The following is a 15,706-nucleotide window of genomic DNA, read 5'->3' on the forward strand; positions in this document are numbered from 1 at the left end:
TGCCGGCTTCACTGTTGGCTGCAGTACCCCCAACGGCCGTCGTGGTGAAGGGTGGCGCTAGAGAGTCTCATTTCTTAAAAAGAGCCTCAAGCTCCTTTAAAGTAATTTATATTAGCTTCATGTTCATTCTCAGACAAATTGCATTTGTCCACCTTATCCCGACTGAAAATGATCTAAACCAGACTTTTCACCAGAAGACGAACACACCCAGATCACATGCTTTTACATAATCCTGTTTGCATGCATTCAGCTGGACTGGAAGTGGCTAACACGCCGAATACGTCCCTCAGGAGTCGGAATGGATGAACACGGCGCCTGCCTTGTTGGCGACTAGCGACAGGCCAGCTGACAGTCTTGCCTGGGCCCCGGACAAAATAATCTAAGATGGGACCCCCTGTGCCCGGATCTCTCCTTCTCCCTCTTCCTCTCCTCTCCCTCTGCTCTTCAGGTTTTTATACAAGCTAATGGACGTTAACATTAGAGCTAGCCACAAGGACAATTAGGAAGAAAACAAATAAGCTTTTATGTAACTCAAATACTACATATTTTTTCCACAAATAGGCCTATTTTGAAACATTTTGAAAACTTATTTCATAATTCCATAAAAAAAAAATATATATATATATTTTTTTTTTTTTTTTTTTCAGTTCTTGGTTTAAAGTGCAAGTTCATGGCTGCCGGTGAGCAGTGAATTCTGCAGCTAGCAAGAAAAAAATATATTTACAAACACCCAAAGTATCCACCAAATGGTGCTTACAATGACCAAAACTCTGAAAGTAAAGTTCAAAAGTTGAAATGTAGTTCAACACACCAGATGCTACTATAAACAGGTGGGAAAATGTATCCTTCAGACACTTTTTGAACAATTTTAGTGACTCTATTCATCCCGGCGTTACCTCCTCTAGAGAGTTTACTGTCTAAGCTGCATTTTTAAACGTTACAGTGGCTGCCTTTGTATTATTACGATGTATCATTGAATTAAGATCACACAAAGACAAAAACCACACTGCAGCCTCCTGCGAGGAATCCAATAATTACAAACCAACGATCTGCGACCTCCATCTGTGCTTTGTTTACGGCTCACACGGGCCCCGTGCTAAGTGGGCCTTGGCACCTGCAATGAAACTCCTTAAAAAGTTGGGAGATTATGCTCATTGTATGCGGGGAGGAGCTGAGGCTTCTGAAGGCCAACGTGGAGTCAGTCTAACATGGATTGGTGGCACTAAAAAACATTCCCTTACAACAGACACACCAGTAAAGTCGCTTTCGTCAACGAAAATTATGACTAAATATCGTCGTCAACGAACCTTTATCAGCTGAGGAAAACGAGACGAGACGCAACAAAAATGCTGGTCATGTGACGATAACGATAATTAAATATAGAATGCAATATCGTAGAGGAATAAAAACGAGACTAAAATGTAGATTACAAAATATTTCCGCGGGGAATCAGATCCAGAAGATGCAGCTGCAGGTTAGAGGCTGATACCGTTAATGCAGTTGTTTTAGTTGTGAAAAGTATGTTTGTGCCTCCCTCTCTAAAAGACAACGATCATTATGTGCCCAAATCCGTTGTGGAATCTTGCCTCTGCACCTTGAGACAGGACGTTATCGTGGGGTCCCAGAAGAAGAGAGGATTTGTCCTTACTGTAAAATTAATGACGTTGAAAATGAGTTCCATTTTTTATTTTATTGTCCTCTGTATCATGAGCTGCGTCAAAAATTATTTGATAGATGTAAGAATCTGGATTTGATGTGGGTAAGCGATGCTGAGAGACTCAAATGGATTTTTGATCATAAAATATTTGCACTTGCTGACTATTTGGAGAAGCGTGGGATAGGCGAAGAAAAGTAACATATATGTAAGAATATACATTCTGGTTTTTGATTTATTTATTTTTTAATTTTTTTTTCCGGTGTACATTGTGCAGCTCCCAATGAAGTGTGTGTGATATTGTGTATTTGATGATTTTCTGTTTCTGGTGTCTTATAATCCCGTAAAGGGATGGGTCTTCGGACATGACACAAAAATAAAATTCATTCATTCATGCAGGTTCACGTCGATTAAAAACAAAATTACATAGAGAAACGCAGGGATCTGCTCTGGGGCTGGAGAAGAAGAAGAACCATCTTTGGATACACTTTCCTACATAGACGTGGAAAAGAAAACCCAATGTGTCGTTGAAAAAGAAAAAGACGGGGAGAAATGTGGAAAAATAAATATGTTGTAAACTCAAATTAGAGTCTTCTGTATCTGGAATGAATGTATTCTTGAGTCTATAAGGTAACAATAATATAATAATAAGATAACCTTGTTTGAATTGTAAAATGGGTTTGGCTAAATACAATCTTTGACTAAAACTAAACTAAAATGGTCCTGGAGAATTCTGACTAAAATAAGACTAAAATGCTCAGAGTATGAAAGTGACTAAAACTAATAAAAACTAAAATGATAGCTTGACCCAAAGACTAGACTAAAACTAGAATTGAAACAGGCTGACAAAAACAACACTACACACCAGTAATTCTCTTCAAATCTGTCACCCTTTGGGTTACAAACTTGAAAGTCCCTTCCAACTGCTCACACTCAACGGGACTGAAAGTGCAGTAACTCACAGTATCCACGAAAAACACTTGACTCTCAGGAATCCAACAGGGAGCAAAGGGAGCTCGAGGTTTGTCTTGGTCCCTGAACTCATCTGAGAAAGTCAAATACCTGCTGCTTAAGCGCCACTGCGTCTTACCCAGAGCCACTCTGGCGGCCGATGCGTCATAGTTTATCCAGAAGGAGACCCAGGAGAGGATGGTAATCAGGATTGATGGCATGTAAGTCTGCAAGATGAAGTAGCCGATGTTCCTCTTCAACTTGAAGCTCAGAGAGAGTCGAGGGTAGGCACCTTGGGATGGAGAAAACAGAAGAAAGTAGAGTAACTGGACCCGTTTTGCGTAGAAAAACCATCCGTCTGAAGGGTTTTGATTCATGAAACTCATTTATTTACTTTAACTAGAACAGGGGTCGGCAACCCAAAATGTTGAAAGAGCCGTATTGGACCAAAAACACAAAAAACAAATATGTCTGGAGCCCCAAACAATGAAAAGTCTTGTACAGTATAAGCCTTAGAATGAAGGCAACACATGCTGCATGTAGCTATATTAGTTATTATTGGGGGAAGAGTTTCTTTTTCATTATGCACTTCGAGAAAAAAGTCAAAATGTTGAGAAAAAAGTCGAAATGTCGAGGAAATAGTCAAACTTTCATGAAAAAAGTCGAAATGTCGAGAAAAAAGTCGAAATTAACGTTGAAGTACAATCTCGAGAAAAAAGTCGAAATGTCGAGAAAAAAGTCGAAATTTCGAGAAAAAAGTTGAAATGCCGAGGAAAAAGTTGATATTTCGAGAAAAAAGTCCAAATTTCAAGATTAATGTTGAAGTACAATCTTGAGAAAAAAGTCGAAATGTTGAGAAAAAAGTCCAAATTTCGAGAAAAAAGTCCAAATGTCGAGATTAAAAAGGAAAGGAAAAAGGATGAAAAAAAGAGAAAAAAAGGAAAAAAGAAAAAAGGAAAATAAGAAAAAACAAGAAAAAAAGAAATGAAAAGGGGAAAGAAAGACGAAAAAAGAAATAAAAAAGAAAAAAAGAAGAAAAAAAGGAAAAAAAAGAAGAAGAAAAAAAGGAAAAAAAAGGTCAAACATTTTTGCTCCAGGAGCCACCAGGACGGCGCTAAAGAGCCGCATGCGGCTCTGGAGCCGCGGGTTGCCGACCCCTGAACTAGAACATCTACTGTAACTTTGCTGTGAGCTGAGACACATTGTATGTTTGTTTCCATGACAACTCCTGGCAGCATTGGTTGGATTTATCACCATGGTAACAACCATCCCGTTCATGATTACGTGTCACAATATTCCGGATGGTGCTAAAAACTTCAACACGTTTTGAATTATCAGCTCTCCACACGTTACACACCTACATAATTCATGTGATGACTCTGACGGGTTCAGCATTATAAATGCCTTTGATGTTTCAGAAGTTAGGAATTTAAAATGATATTCTTGCTTTGAGAGACACTTCTGTCATTCATTCTTCCATGACCTGGAATATACACAGAATCCGCGCACACGTGAAAAGCCACGTGCGATTTCTCATCAATGTCGCAGCGTCGTGGCTCTGCATCGACTGCGTGTACGGCTCGTTACTCCCACTATTCTTAGCTGATTTTCCATTTTCGTTTCCTATCGGAGGGGAAGTGGGGGCCATTATGGTGTCACTTCCACTCCGTGTGTTTCAGCCAAAAGCTACTTGCGGCCAGCGTGGGTCCACCCTACGGCATACTTGCGTGTGTGTAATGTTGGCTAGAGTAAGAGGGAGAGAGCGTCACTTAAACAAGCAAAAGACCTAAAACGAAGGTTCTGTGGCTCCTTTGTGATAAAGGTGGAATAAAAATAGTTTGCTGTTATTTTAAGAACAGGCCATTCATCAGATGGAGTTTATTGTCAGTGCTATTGACTGAGGTGACATTTAAAGATCCTTAGATCCAATTTGTATGATGACAGAAACTAAAATGTCACAAGTATCCATCCTCCTTGAGTTTGGACTCCCTGAGTTCTCCCAACATCTGCATCCTGACTCCAGCTGTTGGGTTGTACTCAACCGGACCTGATTACTTTCTATAAAAAGACAAGGGATTAATGACGATGAAGAAATATTCTTCAAATCATCACATTTTAAAACAACAGTAACACAGGTTTTGCATTTTTAGTGGACTTTGTCTTTGGCAATTTCTGTGCGAATGCAAGTATGAATACTTTTCTTTGAAGCTTGATTCATGCTTATGCCTAGCCACTACGCATCCTTTCACTTTCTCAGACGGGCCATTATCACGTCGACAGACCTGTAATCGCCACACTACGACGTAGATGTTGGCGTAGGATTCACAGCTGCAGCAGTCACAAGTCATCGGTTTGACGTAGAAGCATAGATTTAAGTTTAAGTCTTAGCAATAACAGTTAAATACCTGACAGGTGGAGGTATTGGATGCTAAATAATAAAATAATATGAAAATGTTCAAATATCATTGAATAATTAAAATAGCCAAAATGCTTTTGACAAATTAGTTTTTTAGGCTTTAATTTTGACTTATTTAAATGTTTAAACACTCTGATTTTGCGCAAGACATTATTGTCTTTTACTTTGAAAATCCATTGTACAATACAGGGCTGGACGATGAACAAATGACTACTGAATAAATGTATACTTAGCAACATAAATGTGTGTATTTGATGTTTGCTTGTGTAGTCACGGTATCATTGAAGTGAGGGGATTAATACTTTATTACTCCCCTGTAGAGGAAACTATATTGTTGCAATGTTGATAAGTGAGAAAACAAGATAAATAGGTTAAGAAAATAAAAAGAGGGTCAAATGAACTAAATTCATTATTAAGTTCATTGAAATAATATTTCTTTTTTTAATCTTTTTTTTTTCAAATTTTGAATCTGAAAAGTTGTGGAGCTAATGTTATACGAACGATTAACGTTTGATTTGAATGACTTTAGCAATGCTGAAGTACAGTAGTTATACAGCAAAAATGTCACAATATGTCCACAAAAATGAAGAAAAAAGTAACAATAGTGAATAGTCTGAATACTTACTTCACGTAAAATAAATGTCTTATTAAAATATTTACACGACTTACTTGTTCTACAAGTTTAAGAGAATCCTTTGATTAATGACACGTGGATTATATCCCTCCAGTTTACATCTGGCGTTCCGCCTGGAATTTAATTTTTGTTTCAGCAACAATAATTGCAGAGTTAGCTGTATTATGATATCATATACCACTACGACTATTGTTTACAATTTAGGGAGAAGCTCTTTTAAAGCCTCTTATTGAAGTGTTGTTTGGTTCAACCAACTTGAAACTTAATTTAAACCTGGCCTTTTGTCTTTTTTAATTTGATTTTTTTTAAGGAATTTGACTTCTATGAATTTAGAATTTGGACTCAATTGAAATGAACTGGGATAATACTGCATTGAAAAAGGCTCCAGTGAACCGGTCCCTCGAGATGACTTTGTTGCCAAATGTTGTTATAGAAGTAAAAGAAATAAATTGAACTGAAATGACCAAAATATGTCCAATTCAATTCCCTTGTCATCAAAAATGTACAGCTGCTTCATGTGTAGGCCACCTGCAAATTGTAAATTGCAAAAAAGAAAAATGTAAAGAAACTAATAGTTTCAAAATATTCTGTCCTGGCTGCTCCTGTTACATCGCAGTTTCTCACTGCTAAACAAAATCAACACATGCTTAACATACATTACAATTACATGCAGGATCTGACTGTGGCGCGTCTCTAAATAGCCCATTCACTCCCCTCCATGTGGCTCCTCCAGACTCAGCCGAGTATCTCCACAGTAACAGAAGCAGAAGTGGTTGAGGAAAAGGGGAGGCTGAGGTACTGTACACTCGTGTGTAGGTGTCGCACCGTACTGGCTCTTAACCGCTACAGTAAACAACAGCCGCGAGTGGGAGGAAAAGAGTGTGTGAGGACGAGAAAGGGAACAAAAAGAGGAGACAGAAAGGACAGATAAGTTGAGCTGATGACAGGACAACAATAGAGTCTGGGTGGATGGCTGGTTGGATAGGAGCACTGCAGAATAGGTGGTCTGGTTTGTCGCCGCTTTTAGTGCGTCTCTTTTATCACTCGGATACAGAGGTCTCGCTATCAAGGTCTACCCGTAACCGTTGGAAACCGGTGCTGAACTGGACTCTCTAAATCATCCATCCATCCATTATCTATATCCGCTTTATCCTTTGCAGGGTCACGGGGGTCTGCTGGAGCCTATCCCAGCTATTTTCAGGCGAAAGGCAGGGGTCCACCCTGGACAGGTCGCTAGTCCATCGCAGGTCCACATATAGAAAGACAATCAGACATACTCACACCTACAGGCAATTTAGAATAATCAATTAACCTTATATGCATGTTTTTGGACTGTGGGAGGAAGCCGGAGTACCCGGAGGGAACTCATCTGGATGCTAAACCCCTTGGAGTTATCGGGAGTTATCCGGTTCTCAGTGATTTTCAGGTTACAACAATCGACCAACACAACCTTTGTTATCTCTTACCACACAAACAATTATAATTTATCTTATCTCTAATCAACACACCTCTTAAGAAAAAAGTAAGCCAATGGCTGGTCAAACCCGTTTTGACAGGTGTGCCTTCGAGCAATCTGCGGTGGATTTTCCTTTGATGCTTCTGATCGTCCTCCTGCAGCAACACTCAACCTTTACCGAGGTTCAGCTGATGGACAGCCACCCTGACCTTATCAAGTATTTTGATGAATTCCTCTCGATGAGAGCAATTCCTTGCTCCCTCTAACATATTTCACCACTGGGACGATAGATTCTGTCTTTTGTCAGGCCACATAACACTTTCCCAGTAGTGTTGAGGATCGCCAAGCAACATTTCTTCCCTTGTGTTCCATCATGGACAACCTGCCTTTTCAATGACTTGCGTACATATGTGGACAAATTTGTTGGTGCCTTCTCATTATAGAAATGAACACAGTGATTAAGTCCAGGGTTATGTTCTTAGCCTTTCTTGGTTCTTGTTGGAAGACCAATGTCCTGTGACGGAGATCTGCTTTCAAACGCAGGAAAGCAAGTCCATAACATAACTGAGCCTCCTCTGTGTCACATTACGTACAGTGTTCTCTTCTTTCAATGCTTCATTTTTGCATTTTGCATTCTCCCAGAAGCTTTGCATATTATCAATATGCATTTTCACAAATTCCAGTCTGGGTTTTTTTTCCTTTTAATGATTTTCTGTGGAGTCCTCTTCGGTTGTCCACTTTGGCTCAAACGGTGATAGATGGTGTGATCAGACACTGCTGTACCTTGACCTTGGAGTTCAGTTTTTCTTTCTGATCTTCTAGTTCATGTGGAGTGTGGTGAACACCATGATACCAAACACCAGAGGGACAACTTTTACCCTTCTAAATAGTCATACTGACTGACTCAAGATTGAGGACATTTTTTCAATCTTTTCTAGGGAGACCAACTAATTTGTCAGTAAGTGACTCTTTTAAAGCACAATTCAAAAGAAATGTTGGACTTTTATTAGTCAATTGTCAGTAAATTATCATCAGTTCAGTGAGTTTTTCTTTCTAAAATTGAAGGGTACCAGCAAATGTGTCCATGTCTGTATGATAGACTGATGAATAAAGAAGTCCAAGACACATCACACACAAGGAGTTCATTATCAAATCTAAGCTCAAAGATATTTTGAGGGACTTTTGAACCCCTTGGGACCTGTTTTTGCAAATCCCTGTGACCCTGAATAGGAAGAAGTGGGTATCAAATCATATCAAAGCCATTTTAAAGAAAGAAATCCCTACTAAATCATATTATGAGCATATGGGTACAACAGCCTTTGACCAGTTCTCCCGGTTATTTGTGCAAGGTGGCATTAAACTAAAGTATAACAGCTGAAAACCTCTACTGATAACTGTATCACCACAGGAATAACTTCAGCTGAAATTGTTCTCCTTAACCTTTTTGCTTGCCACCTATGACTGAGCTTTCCTCCAGAGAGAAAAGTATTTTACCCCAGCAAGCGGCACAGTGCTGACGCATGCCGATGGATTTCCAGTGCTACATAAATCAAAAAGTAGGATTTTCAGAGTTATTTTTCAAAAGCCATTAATGAAGCATTTCTTCTCCTTTTTCTAAAAACAGCCAAACTTGACAGAATAATCGAGGCCTACATTGCCAAATTATGCAAAATGATCAAATATGGATAGGACAGAATATTTAAAACTGTGATTATCGCAGCTGTATTGCAGTGTCTAGGCTGTTCTTTGTTTTGTTCTTTGTCAGATAGCTGGATAATTGGCAGCCAAGGACACCTTTTGCAAACAAAAAGACAATTTATAGTAAATAATGTTGAAAGGGGGGATGGGGATAAAGACGGGAAGTGACATAGATGCAGAGATGAGAGGGAAAAGATGGAAAAGAGGGAAGCAAATGAAGGCTGGCTTGCAGCACATGTAAGGGAAGGAACCTGGGGCCTCATTTATAAACCTTGCATGCGCACAAAACAGGGCTTGAAAGATGCGCACCTTCTACGCAAAGGTTGGGATTTAAAAAAAAAAACTTAATGGGAAAATGTGCGTATCTTTACGCAAACTTTGATCCTAGCGCACAAACATTTTGAAGATATGGGGAACTGGCGACGCAGACGGTGAGGTGGTGAAATGAATGAGCCGGGCCACTCTACAGAGCCCCTAAAGGGACACGGATTTTTTAAATATATATAATGAGTTTTACGCGCACGCGTGAAACCTTTACGCGCGCATGTAAAGGTTTCACGCGCGCGCGTAAAACTCATTATATATATATATATATATAAAAAAAATCTGTGTCCCTTTAGGGGCTCCGTACCTCTTGCCCTCCACCTTCAAATCACACCACTTCTTTTTTATTTCTGCCACAGATCTGTTTGTGGCACTCACGGCGTTTAGCGCAGCAACGACGTACTGCCACTCACTCGCTTTCTTTTTGTTAGTGATGCCACTACTGTGACCACCAAATAATGTGGTTTTCCTGGCCTCCACCTCATCCACAATATCCTGATCTCGGTCTCCGTGAAATTTAGTGGCACGGTGGCCCGGCTCAACACATGTCTCATTCATCCTGACGCACAGCAGAAACAGACTGCAGGAAGCCGCTGTGCATGCTCAGCAGGCTCATTCATATGCAAATACAGTCATCATGTAGTTTGCATTGACCATTCATGGTAAAAAGTGGGCGTGTATAGGGCGGGATATGAGGCGAATTCACGTGCCCAACCTTCCAGCTGGACTGTGATTTATAAAACGAACATTGCGTGCAGATGTGCGTGCACACGGTTTTATAAATCTGGATTTTTTTGTGCGCACGCCATTTTCGGCTTTTGAGCGCACGTACACTTTTAGTATGGATCCTACGCACTCTTTTATAAATGACGCCCCTGATCTTTAGCCGGCCGAGCAGGGAGCCTGTGATGTGCTTCACACATCCTGTCAAAAGTGAGGGAGCAGAGCCCTGGACACTAAAACCTCGATGCTGTCCACCCACAGGGGACATGCCGGCGCGTCTGCTTCAGCATGTGATTCAAAGAGGAAGGCAGAGACATTTCCGTGTACTGCAAACACCTCGGACGGGTAAATGCTAGGCAGCACATATGCAGCATTTATAGATAAAAGGCAAACATGCTGTGAAAATGAGGGCAAGAGCAAAGGACGTGGAAGGCTGTTCTGCTGAGATGCTACTCAGAAGGAGAGGACCGAGACGAGGCGGGACAAATATCACAGCACTGCCACTACGGATGTGTTAAAAATACACTAAAAGCAAACACATGAGTGATTTGCTGTGCATGTCCTTTCCGGAGTGGGTCTGGCCCTTAAAATGTCACAGTTTTTATGTAAAAGAAAAAGCACTAGTGGTGGTCAATGTGTTCATTTTTGACATTACTTTGACATTTGACTATAATACACTGGTATACCGATGTCTTTATGGTCAACTCAATAATTGGGATCTACTGCGCAGGAGGTTCAAAAATAAGGGCACACACGGGCGAATCAAGGCCCCGTCTGACAGCAGTTGATCGGTGGCCAAAAGGCTTTCCAAGAAGCGCTTAGCGGATATGAACTAATTTTCCAAGTTGTGAAGATAGAACACTTTACTGCAAAGGTATATAAAAACAAAAAAGTCGAAGAGATTTTCCACTTCAAAACTTCTTTGGGTGTGTCACCAGGATGTTTTTAACCACGTATCACAGGCTTCAGCTCGGGAAAGTAAGACCTCCCCAAAACCAGTTTCAGCTTTGCAACTGGATGCTGGAGGCGTCATCACAGAGCTCTGCACTCCGCTTGAACACTTTTTTAACTTCAGCCCAAGGCGCAGGAAGAAGCATGCGCCTCCTTGTGGCACAGGTCTTGTGATCTACGTGTTGGCTCCGTCTCATAATGACATGGGTAGATTTTCAGGTTAGTCTTTTTATCATTTCCACAATTCCATGGGCTTTTCTTTTAAATTGTCCTGATAGACAGTGTAAAACATTTACATTGAAAAATGTCCTTTTGTTACTTCCCCTGACTTTATATTAGTAAATTTCACATGATAAATAGGAACCGTTGCATAACTCGCCCGCACCCCTCAAACATATTCTAATTACAACGTGAAATGTGACATGATGAATGTTTTTCGCACGCAGTAACTTGACAAATTGCCTTTACGTGTCACCGTGTCTTCTAATTACTTGCCCCCAAGAGAAGAAGTGCACCACAGAAAACTGCTGTTGCGATCCTATAAATAACCCCTGATTGATGTGTTTTGCAACGCCAGTTAATGATGACAGCATCGCAAAAGATTTACAGGCCTCGCACACCTCTTGTTCATTTTCCTGAACATCCACATTTCATTACAGATTTGGGAGATCATTTAAGATCGTATTTCAAGCACTTTATGGCATTTAGTGAAGGCAGTTTTAGTTTGCAATGCATTACCCCAGAATGTGACGCTTGAATCAAAGGAATGTGTTTAAATTAAACTAGAAAACTCTTCCTGAGAACATTTTCTTCAAGTACAGTAAACTTTCTGGGGTTATTATTCGAGTATGAACTTTTGTTAGGGACCAAAACAATGTCAATCGAAGCAGTTTCGACCAAGAATATGTGCTTTATGTCTTTGAGTACTTCGATATTTACGTCCAAGTGTAATTCGGTATCTGTCCAGTACTCATACGAATCTTTAGCAAGGTGGTGGTGACCAGACGGAGAAGTCTGTGAAAACAGTTCTTTTTTTTTAAACATATGCAATTAAAGTTATCAAAGGCTTAAAGTAGTAATTTATTGCTCCATGTGCTGACATTACTTGCAATTTTACTGTCCACACATATTTGGTTCTTACTCAAAACAGCTTTATATTGTTTTGGTCCCTAATGAAGGTTTACACTCCTTCACATCTAATTAATAGACCTCAGCTGGGCTTTTTCTTCTGGATTGTTCCCTTCATATTTGCATTGTCCACCTGCATGAAGAGACATAATTTTCTCACAAATTTAAAAAGGGGTTATTTATGTCACATGAAACATTTCTGCATTTGGGTCAATCTGAGTTAGTGAACCCTAACCCTCACAGGAAGTTCTCTGCCATTTTCAGACTTTAGAAAAGTTTTTCGGGTTGTTATGACACAAGAAAAACTATCTTAAAGCAGCACTATGTAACTTTTCCACCTTAATATCATATTTCCAGAGTCATTGTTATGGTACATCAACTTCCAACAGGTTTAATGACACCTCTGTCATGGTCTGGGGGGGTCTGTATCGCCTTCACTGGCACTATGTAACTTTGAAGAGCATGGTAGGAACCCTGCCACACTAAAAAACTACACATTTTTACGGCTTTGACTGCTTTACGGCATACGTCCTTTCCCCTCCTTCCCGATTCGCAGTCAAGACGAAAATGGGCCGGGCGTGGAGCGCAGAACTCAGCAGAAGCTGGTAACCCGTTGCTGTGTTGTGGCTGCAGCAGCTCCACACAACAGACGTGGGGAAAAGATCGCTAATGGTTTAACTTTTCACCGCTTTCCTGCTCGGAGGCAGAACCACGGAGGCCAAGTATCTGATATAACAAAGTAAAAGAGTCGTCGGCTTGGTTGGATCGCGGCTGTAACGACCAAACACCTTCCACACAGACACACGTGTCGGATCGGGTTTTATTCCCCACTTCGCCAGCTAAACGCAGTTGCTGGCCAGCTCTCTGCGGTGCAATTAACCCCAATCTGCAGATAAAACTAGTTTGTTGAGGAAAAAATATTAACTCTATTTGTAGCTGCAGAGGAAAAAAATAATCTCACGAGGAAAACAAAAATATTGCTCACGCCTCGGAGCCTCTTCAGCATAATGTAGCAGTCAAAAAAAAAAAGAAAAGAGAAGTAAGAGTGATACAAAACATGTACTGTATGTTGTACTATTATACTAATTTATTGAAACACATGGCGAGTCGAACATTTTCCAAAGCAGCTGCCAAACACTCCTAAACAAGGTAGCTGGAGACGTGGGTTGTGCAGAACTGCGGCAGTAAATCCCTACTAAAGAGTGGCGCTCCGACGAGGAGCTCCACTCTTTAGTAGGGATTTCATATGGATCCAAACCGTTAATAATCATTATTTTCTCCATATACCACTCCCTGGCTTCCTTGTTTAAGGTATCCTGGTAAATTCCAGTTCCTTTCCAGCATTTTAACATCTTTTTTTTTGCGTTCCGTCTGTTCTGTTGGTGAAACAGAAAAGTAGTTTTGAAAGTCCGTTCAGTTTTCATTCGCTAGTAAAACAAATGCACGCGACGGGCACAGGAGTTTTCCGGCAGTATGCGCTGGTGCTCATGGGAAACGTAGTGTTCTTTCTGGTAAAGCACTACCGCTTTTGTCCAAAGGAGCCGCCAAACTCAACAAAAGCTGAAAGTTACGTTGTGCTGCTTTAACTGACTGAACTCTGGTGCTCTCGTCTCCATCTTGCTCCATCCAGGTACAAACCAAACCCTTAGTTCTGTTCAGCGTCGCCTCACAGGGTCAAGAGCCACCTGACCGGAGCGAAATCCACTCCCTGATTTACATCGTGTTTGGGTGTAGTGCCACTCCGGCACACGTGTAAATACAGCAGCTACTTGAGGGATACTTCAAAGGCAGCTTAGTTCTTCATTTCAACCCAATTAGAAGCACTGACAAACACAGCTCCGGCTCTGAGGAGTTGGATCAACCGATCAAACTTTGGCACAGACACGTCTGCTACAGAAATCACTTAAATATTCAGCTTTAAAACAGGCCAAAGCTTGATATGCACAATACCGTTGAAAATGAAATATCCACTCAACTGTTATGTGAAAGGGAATTCATTGAGTTGACGATTAACACGTTACGGTCTGACGTTTACCTGTCGAAAAGACAACGTTTCTAGACACCAGTTTGTAGTCGACGATGGAGAACTGCGGCAGCTCGATGCGCGTCACCCCCGTTACAGCTGAGTCGCCTCCTTTCCAGTAGAACTCGATGTCATCTGTGGTGTAGCCATCTGTACGAGAAGAAGCACACACATGCACCAAGGTGTAACCATCTGTCCGACCATCGCTGGAGACCAAGATATGCAGCGTTGCCGAGCCTCCAAATGGGCTGCCATTTGGGAAGAAGAGAAAACATGTTTGAACTTGTTTCCAAGAGCCTGAATTTGCTTTGAAAGCAAATCATTTATTAGGCTTCCTTCACTTTAGGAAAATGTGGTTTTAATGTCTGATTTTATTTCACCACTAACATCATTAATAAACACATCTAGACTGAGCTTTATAGTTTTATTGACGCTGCTGTCAGTAGGTAGGTCACATGGTTTGCTTCTTCGTTTGGGTGTAAACCTGTCCAGTGGTGTCCAGTAGTTTATCTTAGCAGCCTGTTTCAATTTTAGTTCAAGTCTAGTCTTTGGGTCGAGCTATCATTTTAGTTTTTATTAGTTTTAGTCACGTTCATTCTCCTTTTAGTCGTGTCAAGTTACAGTCGACTAAATGTCCGAGCATTTTAGTCAGAATTGTCCAGGACCATTTTAGTCTAGTTTTAGTCAAAGACTGTATTTAGCCAAACCCATTTTACAATTCAGACTCAAAGGTTATCTTATTATTATATTATTGTTACCTTATAGACTCAAGAATACATTCATTCCAGATACAGAAGACTCTCATTTGAGTTTACAACATATTTATTTTTCCACATTTCTCCCTGTTTCTTTTTCCACGACACATTGGGTTTTCTTTTCCATGTCTATGTAGGAAAGTGTATCCAAAGATGATCTCTTCTTCTTCTCCAGCCCCAGAGAAGGTCCCTGCGTTTCTCTATGTAACTTTGTTTTTAATTGACATGAACCTAGAGCTCTGCGTTAACGGCATCAGCCTATAACCTGCAGCTGCATCTTCTGGATCTGATTCCCCGCTGCAGCGACTGGGATTGAGGACTAACGTCACCCAGCAGAACTAAACCAGAGGAAACTACTGAAAACATGGACATTAAGGATCTTTGCTAGAACATTTTGTCTCGTTTTGGTCAACGAAGATGAAGAAACATTTTAGCAGAGTTTTTATTTTGTAATCTACATTTTAGTCTCGTTTTTATTCGTGTACGATATTGCATTTTATATTTAATTATCGTTATCGTCACATGACCAGCATTTTCGTTGCGTCTCGTCTCCTTTTCCTCAGGTGATAAAGGTTCGTTGACGACAATATTTAGTCTTAATTTTCGTTGACGAAAGCATCTTTAGTGAACAGAAGCAGATTCTTCTACGTCTGCCAGAGAAACTAACCCTTTGTATCAAAAAGGAAAAGAATTAGGAATGGCCAGCCAGGATTGAAACAACAATTTAAACCTTTTGTTTGGTTTCTGGGTCCAGTTACAGAGAACCACAAAAAACCATCTTACCATGGACGATGCAAAATGCTGTGCGATGTGTAGTATGAAAGATTATTTATTGAATCAAGATTACTGAAACTTGATGATTTGGTTAAGTTACAGACACTCACAATCATGTACACAGCTAAATGTAAATTATTACCAGAAAACTTACAATACATGTTTACTTTCAGTTTAAATAACGAAGATAGTCGTAGAAAATTTAATTTTAAACATTTA

At 40.4% G+C, this 15,706-nt stretch overlaps 1 protein-coding gene across 5 annotated transcripts in view; it reads right to left on the bottom strand.

The window, feature by feature from the left end:
• LOC133425349 (gamma-aminobutyric acid receptor subunit beta-3-like) overlaps window positions 1-15,706 on the bottom strand; it is a 93,637-nt gene that overhangs the window by 14,006 nt on the left and 63,925 nt on the right. For all 5 annotated transcript variants that reach the window (XM_061716158.1, XM_061716157.1, XM_061716161.1 and 2 more), the window contains 2 exons: window positions 13,971-14,108; window positions 2,745-2,897 (listed from right to left, as the gene is read on the bottom strand). In XM_061716158.1, coding sequence (XP_061572142.1) covers window positions 2,745-2,897; window positions 13,971-14,108 — 291 coding nt within the window. The remainder of the gene's footprint in view (window positions 1-2,744; window positions 2,898-13,970; window positions 14,109-15,706) is intronic.

This window comes from Cololabis saira, chromosome 24 (assembly GCF_033807715.1).
Source record: "Cololabis saira isolate AMF1-May2022 chromosome 24, fColSai1.1, whole genome shotgun sequence".
Classification (NCBI taxonomy): domain Eukaryota; kingdom Metazoa; phylum Chordata; class Actinopteri; order Beloniformes; family Belonidae; genus Cololabis; species Cololabis saira.